Source organism: Zalophus californianus, chromosome 10 (genome assembly GCF_009762305.2).
Source record: "Zalophus californianus isolate mZalCal1 chromosome 10, mZalCal1.pri.v2, whole genome shotgun sequence".
Taxonomy (NCBI): domain Eukaryota; kingdom Metazoa; phylum Chordata; class Mammalia; order Carnivora; family Otariidae; genus Zalophus; species Zalophus californianus.
The window spans coordinates 108,502,125-108,511,488 of NC_045604.1; the positions used below are offsets into that span (position 1 = coordinate 108,502,125).

The window sequence follows — 9,364 nt, forward strand, 5'->3', positions numbered from 1 at the left end:
ACCCATTAAATAGATACAGCTATGTCTGGGTGTGTGATCTCAGGGTGAGGACTCACCCCACAGAGGCCCCGGGAGTTGGCCTAGAAGATGTAGGCCTGAAGAGGAGGGCAGAGGCCCCAGAAGAGCTGGAATTAGAAGAGTAAGGGCTTGCCTTTGGGAAAGGGAGCATGCTTCCCTCTTACTACTGTTTTATGTTTTGTTTTTTTGTTTTGTTTTTAAAAAACAGCATCCAACTAAGTCAAATTTCTGGTTATTGATTCTAAACTTTTCTTCCCCAAAAACAAGCCAAGAAAGAGGCACCTGGCCCAAATTCAGCTGGGTTTTCTTTCAAAATATTCTTCATTGATAGAGGTGACCTCAGACTCCAAAATGAACCTCCCTCATGGGAAGGAGAAGAGGAGAACAGGAAGAGCGGCCGGAAGAAGACTCAGTGTAGGCATGTACCCCTGCGACCCCCACAGTGCCGTCTCCTCAGTTGACCCCCAAACCCTCCATTGGAGAGGCATCCAGGTCACTGTGATCCTCATCAGACAGATGAGGAAACGAAGATTAAGAGCTTTTTAATTCTTTCCCTTCTTCATAATAGTAAATACAAGGCGCGTGTGGCTTTAAAGTTCTACAAATATTCTGTGGGTGCCCCTCCTTCAGTACTTCCTATAAAGTCCATTTAACCTGACTGGACTTTTTCCAACCCACTCCCTTACGAAACGGCAGGATAATGAAAGAAACTTCTTGGAACTTGGGGGATATTGAATCTGTTACATGAAATGGGCAGGGTACGTTGGCCCAGCCTCCTCAGCCATCACACAGAGGTCATCTGGATAGATGACCATGACTTAGATGTTTGTAACAAAGATGTGCTCAGTGGGAAGAGGCAATTTCAGACTTTTCACGAGTCATAAACGCCTCCCTCCAAAAACGCATCTTAAACTTTTTGGAAAATGCTTAAGTAAAAAGAACCATAATCCTTGCTTGGAACTGAATTTTTTTTTTTTTTTTTTTTATAAGTATAGCAGTTCTATCATGAATCATACTAATTCTACTCTAAAATTATACTTGACCCCTCAAAGAAGTTGATCCAACTGCATACCTCCAGACCATGATTCAGCCCTTCTGAGTGCTAAAAATGTCATTTTGCTCTCCAACAGCTTAAAACAAATTGATGTATTTATATCCTACCAATCTGTAAGTTCTCAGGGTGTGAATTGGTTGTTTACTTTAAAGAGCAGACAAAAGTAAGAATTGTAATAGTGGTTGTTCTGCTCTGAGAGCTGAATGCCAAGAGTGGACAGAGCCCTCTGGGACCATATAACCCACTTCCGGGAGTTTGTGAGCAAAGAAGGTGCCCCTTGTGCCCGAGAGGAGGAAGGTCCTGCCCCCTACTGCCGATGATTGCAGGCTTGTCCCTGCATTCATCAGATGAGTGTGGGTGATAGTGGCTGGCATTCATGGAGTGCTCCCTGCCCTTCTCATGGAAGAAGGCACTTGATCCCCACCTTTTCAACCTGAGGGAGCTGCTGGCCTCTTTCCCATGCTACTGTGGGGGAAGCTGAGCTGGGAAGCTCAGGGCAGAGTCCCCACCAGGGTTTTTTCCCAAAGCCTCCCTAGCCCCACTGTGTGCTTAGAGCCCAGGCCCCCAGGTTCCCCGGCCACCCAAGCCCAGACACAGGAACCCTTATCAGAAGCGCACAGGAACCCTTATCAGAAGCGCATAGGAACTGACTCTGTGTTTATAAGAAGAGATCTCTGCAGTGAGGCTGGGCCGCATCTGGGTGCTGCAGGGCACAGACGCTCACAGCAGTTAGCATAAACAGACAAGGCCCAACTGGCCTGACTTCTTTCCCGCAGGATAGCACTCGGGACAGCCTGACAAAGAACCAATGTTTCACATACGCATAACTGGATATGGCAAGCTGAGCCATAGCCGGAGAGTTTAATTAACATAAAATATTTGAATGGCTATTTTAACTTTCACTCATGTGTTCAGGGTCTTACCTGACTGGCCAAACGTTGCCTTTTCTTTTTCTCCCTGAGCTGTTTTGGTCACATTCTTCATTTAGTGAAAAATGGACTCACAACACTGAAAGTTGTATTTTTTAATAAAAATGGATTTGTGATCTGGGGCTTACTTGTGTTCACAACTCATATTTGCAACAGTAGAGTAATTCATTTGTCAGAAAACAGAGCTGCTGGCCCAGAGGCTGCAGAGCTGCCTACGAGTGTCACACTTGGTTTATGAGACGCCACACTGGGCTCCTGGGCCCTGCAGGCTTGCTCGCCTGGACACAGGGCAGCCTGAGGAGGCAGATGAGGGCATGTGCTTCAGAAGAAGCCTGTCATTTTATGGGGAGACTTGGATCTGGAACCAGAGGCCTGAGCAGGACTCTGGGCTTGACCATGGCCAGACCCCAGGGCCTCAGGTCTGTCCCGTGCCACTGAGCTTCAGGATCCCCAGGCAGGGCTGACACAGGGTTGCAAAGGCAGATCAGCCGGGTGGCTGTGATGGGAGGGCCCAACCGGCTGGTCCTCTCTGCACACACTCATGGCAGAGCTGTGGAAATGGGGGTGATGCTGGATTTCTGCTCAGAAGGGCTGTGTAGTAGCTGAATAATGCCCCCCCCCCCAAATTCATGTCCACCCAGAACCTCAGAATGTGACCTTATTTGAAAACAGGATCTTTTCAGATATCATTAAGTTAAGGTCATACTGGATTAGCATGGGCCCTGAATCCACCGTGACTGGTGTCTTTGAAAGAAGACAGACCCACACTCACAGAGAAGAAGACTGTGTAAAGAAAGAAACAGATTGAAGTGATGTGTCCACAAGCAAAGGGACACCAGGGGTTGCCAGGAGCCACCACCGCTGAAGACCCGGGAAGGACAAGCATGAGCTTGGCCACAGTTGCCAGCTGACACAGAGCAGGGTGTCCCTCCTGAGACCACACCGAGATGCTCTGAATGTACACTCTCTGCTGACCCAGTGACCGTTGCCCCAGCCAGGAGTACCAGGACGCATGGCTCGCAGGAATGAGAAAACACACACAGCAAGTCTGGACAAGGAGGAATCGGGAGGGGCCGGGCCTCTGAGCCGCAGAAGCTGATCAACTGCCTGCCCTGAATGAGCCCAGTATGGGGGAGTGAGTGTCTCCAGCATTTCCTCATGCCCACCTCATTCCATTCCAGATGCAGAGCCCCAGGAAAGCGTGTGCCTAGCCCCAAGGGGGGCGGGGGGTGGCCTGCATGCCCCTTAACTGCTGAGGATCAGCAGTCGGCACCTCCAGGGATGCCTGTGGCTTCCCCAGGGTGGGCACGCCCAGATTTGCCTTTCCACCCAGATGGTGCAGTGGGGCAAGGTGGGAAATGATTCCCCAGGGGGAGCCCCGGGCCTGGTCGGGCAAGGTGAGGGGATGGACTCCAGGGGGCCAGAAACGAGTGCCGGACTTGCATCTGACATCATCCTGAAAGTGGGGACCGGAAGGTGTGACATGCATGGTCTGCTTACCTATGTCTACGGCTTCCCCCACTCTTCTCCTGAAGGTGGGCTTGCTGTGGGGTGTCTGGGCCCCTGGGGGATACAGCATCACCCAGAGGGCAGAGCACAGGGTGCTTCTTCCTGGTTTAGCCCAGTCTGGCACTCGCTGCTTCTGCGGGGCTCAGCTGGCTCCAGAGATGGGAGCCGGAAACCAGGCAGCGGGGCAGGACTTTAGCGGGGGTCGTGGCAGCCACACCACTTGGACAGGCTCAAGCACACCCACTGCCCTCAGCTCCTCAGAGGTCACAGAGGAGGACAGCAGGGCCGGGACGGGAGGGACAGGGGCTTGCCCAGGGCATGAGGCCAGGGTGGGAACCAGGCTGCCTGGGGCCCAGGCCCAAGCAACGAGGAGACTCCCAGCAGTGGGATAACAACTTCCAAACTGTCTTGCAGCCATCACTCTCCCACAGATGGAGGAAGAATGTGCAGTGGGCCAAAGAGCGTTAATTAAAGTGTGCCTTAGCAAAGGCACAGTTAAAATCTAAACAAACAGGGTGTGCTAAGTGCAGGAGCTTTGGGCAAATGGGCTCACAGTACCTCTTTATTTACCAAACACCTGTGATCTGGCAGGCAGGCGCTCAGCTCGGTGCTGGGAACAGAAACCTGCCCGAGGATACAGGCATCTGAAGGCAGAAACTTGATGCATTTACACCCGAGCACCCGGCCTATGACAGGGCCTGTGCATTGTGCGTGGTGGGTGCTCAGGAAACAGCCAAATGGGTGAATGAATGAATGAGTGATAGAGGAAACAATGTAAACATCTAAATGCAGCCAGGATGGGAAGGGGATTTGAGCTGCAGAGAGAGCTGTCAATTCAATCTGTGAGCAATCCAGTAAGACTGCCTAGGGGAGGCAGCACTTGGTCTAAGCCTGAAAGATTGAGTAGAGCTTTGGGGACTGGACTAGGAGGCCACAAATATAAATAAATAAACGTAATATATATATATATATATATATATATATATCCAGAAATAAGAGTGATATTTCTGAGGAACTTGTACAAGGCCAAATAGAATCAGATTCTAGAACACTAGAACACTGAGGCATTTTTGTGCGTGATGGAAAGGTCACACGAGGATCCTCCGAGGAAGTCAGGGCTGGGGGCAGAGTTTGGCCCGGGTCTCCAAGGGGAAGGTCCAGTTCCGGTTCCTCTGCTGATGTGGCATTACAGGGAGGGGTTAGATGCGGGCAGGGCGCACAGCGAGGCCAGAGCCTCAGGGGGTCCTTCCCTGGAGAAGGGGCCTATCACAGGCTGAGGGGCAGACCCTAGGTGAGCGCAGGAGGGAGCTTGGCCTCCGTGGGCCCAAGAAAATACACGAGTTGGTGGTCAGACTGGCAAGAACTAGCGTTACTGGACACTGCCCTATGCCTGGCACAGTCCTGGGAACTTTGCCCTTTAAGAGCCCTGACCAGAGAGGCAGGTTCCATACATTCCCAGCTTCCAGAAGAGAACAGGGAAGCTTAGAGACAAAGTCACTTCACCAAGGCCATCCCTCTGGGGCGGAAGGAGCTTGGACTTCCATCTAGAACCTTGAGACCAAAATTCATGAACTTTCCAGAACCAGATAGTTGGCATTGGGTTGCCCACTGAGAGGGGAGGGAGGTGGGCCCAGCCTTTGGAAGGAGCCCGTGCAGAGGTGTCAGAATCCTGCCCTGGCCAAGCAGAAGTTCGGTTCCGTAGAAACCAATATAAAATAAACATGTGTCAGAGATCTTATTTCACTCATCAGTTAAGGAGTGGTTACCAGGGGTTTCAAGGAGCGCTGACCGAAAGAATCACACAAAGAAGGCTGACATGGTGAATCTGCGAACAGATGCAGGAGAGTGGCGGCAACACATTGCTTTCTAGAAGCCACGCCCGGTTTGCATTTCGGGGCCAAGAATCACTTGCATGGTTATCGGTTTTTTACAGCCGGCAGAGCCCAAAAGCACAAAGACAAGGAAAGGCAGAGATGGCGGAACGGTGAGCTAGCCCTGTCGCTCTGTCACCTCACTTGCCTGACGAGCTGCGCCCACAAAACTGCCAGCAGGCCTCTCTGCGCCCCACCTTCCTCTGGGCACAGACCCCCATTCCGCCTCTGTCCTGCATCGTCATCGCCTTTGTGACGGCTACTGGATCATTCCCAGCAGCATAAAAACAAGCTGTTACGCCTCCCACCGAAAATCAGCAAAGAAACATTTTTGAAGAAGAAGAAAAATTCCTTGATCCCACTTCCTCTGAAAACTACACTGCTTGCCTTTGCTCTTCTTTGGGGTAAAACCCTCAGAAGAGTTGTCCAGACTCTGCCATCTCCATTCCCGCTTCCCTGCTCTCTTGAGCCCACCTGACTTGATTTGCCCGCCACTCCCCTGAGGTGCTTGAATTTGTCCCCTGGCGCCCCCACGGCAAAGTACCACAGATGGGGGGCTTAACCAACAGACATTTTTTTCTCGAACTTCTGGAGGCTGGAAGTCTGAGATCAAGGTATGGCAGCGTTGGCTCCTTCTGAGGCCTTCCCTCCTTGACGTGTAGACGGCAGTTTTCTCTCTGGGTCCTCGTGTCGCCCCTCTGTACATATCTCTGTTCTAATCTCCTCTTCCAACAAGGACACCAGTCCTACTGGATTAGGGCCCACCCTAGTAACCTCATTTTACCATAATCACTCCTTTAAAGGCCCCCAAATACAGTCAAGTTCCAAGATCCTGGGGTGTCAGGGCTTCAACATATGAATTTGGGGAGGACATGATCCAGTGCATCACAGTTGTCAAGGTCAACAATGACCCCTGTGTTACTTACAGCCTCAGCCCCTAACGGTAGCTACGCTGCCCCCTAGGCTGGTTCGTTCACTTCTCTTTGACTTCTTGACTTCGGAGGGTCCCGGGGCTCAGACCTCGGCCCTCTTCTCCTCTTCGTATACCCGCACTCCGTTAATCCCATTCAGTCTCCTGGCTCTAAATTTCATCCATAGACTGATGACTCCCAGTTGTACATCCCCAGTCCGGATCTTCCTCCCAAAGGGCAGACTCATATCCAGCTGCCTGCTGGGTATCTCCAGGGAATTGTCCAGTGAACATCTAAACTCAACCTTTCCAAAGCCCTACCCCTGAGCTTCCATCCCAGACCTCTCCTCATGTGGTCTTACCCCATCCTTGTTGATGGCAGCCCAAGTTTCGGTCATCTTTGACTCCTCCCTTCCCTCACACTCCACATCCAATCTGTCTGGAAATGCTCTTAAAAATACATCCAGAGGTTTTCTTAGGTATGGCGCCGGGGACGAGGCTGAGAGGCGGCGGGAACCCGGGCGGGGGTCTCGCTCTGTGCTGACCGCAAGCCGGGTCGGAGTGGGCTATGGAGGAGCCCGGCTCGTGGGTCACGGGAGACCGCGCCGGTGGCCGGAGCTGGTGCTGGCGGCGGGTAGGGATGAACGCCGAGTGGCTGCTGCTGGAGGACGGAAATGAGGTGACTGTAGGGCGAGGATTTGGTGTCACATACCAACTGGTGTCAAAAATCTGCCCTCTGATGATTTCCCGAAACCACTGTGTTTTGAAGCAGAAGCAGAATGTCGAGGGCCAGTGGGCAATTATGGACAACAAGAGTCTGAATGGTGTTTGGCTGAACAGAGAACGTCTAGAACCTTTAAAGGTCTATTCTATCCATAAGGGAGACCACATCCAGCTCGGGGTACCTCTGCAGAATAAGGAGAATGCAGAGTATGAATATGAAGTTACTGAAGAAGACCGGGAGAGGATGTATCTTTGTCTTGCCCCAAAGAATGACCAGGTGATGGGAAAACATAGGGGATTGAGAACTAAAAGGAAATTGAGTTTGGATGAATTGGAGGGTTCTGGAGCTGACGGCCCCTCAACTTTGAAATCCAAAATAAGTAAAGTGTCTTGTGAACCTGGTCAGCCAGTGAAGTCTCATGGGAAAGGTGAGGTGGCCAGTCAACCCTCCGAATATCTGGATCCTAAGTTGACTTCCCTTGAGCCGAGGGAGAAGGCCACAGAGGCTCATGTTCACCCTGGCTCCGCAAAAGTCATAGAGCTTCATCCTAAGAAGCAGAAAGCCTCAAACCTTTCAGCGTCTCAAAGCAGCTTAGAGCTGTTCAAGGTGACCGTGTCCGGGATTCTGAAGCTGAAAATACAAATGCAGGAAAACCAGGTAGCTGTCTTGAAGGTGAAAAAGCAGACCCAAAAAGGGAACTCAAAGAGAATTGTGAAAATGGAGCAGGAGCTGCAGGACTTACAGTCCCAGCTGTGTGCAGAGCAGGCCCAGCAGCAGGCCAGAGTGGAGCAGCTAGAGAAGACTTTCCAGGAAGAGGAGCCGCAGCATCTCCAGGGTTTGGAGAAGGAGCAAGGAGAGGACCTGAAGCGACAGTTGGCCCAGGCTCTGCAAGCATCGGGCTCTAATGGAAGAACTAAATTGCAGCAAGAAGGACTTTGAAGCAATCATTCAAGCCAAGAACAAAGAATTGGAACAGACCAAGGAAGAGAAGGAGAAGGTGCAAGCACAGAAGGAGGAAGTGCTTAGCCACGTGAATGACGTGCTAGAGAATGAGCTCCAGTGTATTATTTGCTCAGAATACTTCATTGAGGCTGTCACCTTGAACTGTGCCCACAGTTTCTGCTCCTACTGTATCAATGAGTGGATGAAGCGGAAGGCAGAATGCCCCATTTGTCGGAAGGACATCAAGTCCAAAACTCACTCCCTGGTTCTGGACAATTGCATTAATAAGATGGTAGATAATCTGAGCTCAGAAGTGAAAGAACGACGAATTGTCCTCATTAGTGAAGGAAAAGAGACACAGCGAGAGAGGGAACACAAGCAGGGGGAGTGGGAGAGGGAGAAGCAGGCTTCCCGCCGAGCAGGGAGCGCGACGTGGGGCTCGGTCCCAGGACCCCGGGATCATGACGTGAGCCGAAGGCAGACCCTGGGATCATGACCTGAGCCAAAGGCAGACGCTTAACGACTGAGCCACCCAGCAAAGAGACTGTCCTGAAGACCACGCTCCAGGGGCATTCGAGGGACTGCCAGGCAGTGGAAGCTTGGGAGGGTCTGGAGGATTATCTGTGGACAGGTCTTGGGCCTCTCTGAGATGGCGCTCAGGACGGAGCCCCGTGGGACAGAGACTTGAGAGCGAGTCCTCCGCACGACCAATGCTGGCTGGCCGTGCTGCCACCACGAGGGCTGCTTCCGGGGACTTGAGAGACTCTGCTTCCCTGTGTGGTGAATGGGTTATGTATTTCTGTTCTGCTTTTTAACTTGATTGTTTCTGTTAGCGTTTTGGTACCTCAGAAGCCCCTCAGGTGACATTTGTTTTGGACAGGTTGGGGTACCCCTACGGCTGCCCCTAAAAGCTAAGGCAGCCTCTCTTGGAGAGGATGGTCTACCTCTTTGTGAAAACAAGATGTCATTTGTGGAAATAAAATGTAAAGCCTAAAAAAAAAAAAAAAAATACATCCAGAAACCATCACTTCTTACCACTCCACTGCAACCACCCCGGTCCAGGCCATCATCATCTCACGCCTGGATTACTGTGGCCTTCCGCTAACTGGCCAGCCTGCCCCATCCTTGCCTCCCCCTACAGCAGATAATGTCATTCCTTTTATCAAAACCCTGCAGTGCCTCCCGATCTCATTCAGGGTGAAAATTCAAATACTTCAGTGATTTCTCTCAGCTACCACCATGCACCTGAAGCACACCAGGCACACTCCTGCCACAGGGCCTTTGCACTGACTGTCTCTCTGCCCAGATGCTCTTCCTCTGGATCTCTACTTGGCTACTTCTTTCATGTCCTTGTTCAAGTCTTTGCTCCAATGCCGCCTGCATTGGGACTTCCCCTAACAGCCTTAC

General features: G+C 51.5%; 1 protein-coding gene across 1 annotated transcript; it reads left to right on the forward strand.

Annotated features, from left to right (window-relative positions):
• Nucleotides 1-6,859: 6,859 nt before the first annotated feature.
• Nucleotides 6,860-8,633, forward strand: LOC113933324 (E3 ubiquitin-protein ligase RNF8-like). The gene is given in 2 exon segments (XM_035722504.1): nt 6,860-7,905; nt 7,907-8,633. Coding segments are annotated over 2 exon segments (1,593 nt in total). The 3' UTR covers nt 8,454-8,633.
• Nucleotides 8,634-9,364: the final 731 nt, after the last annotated feature.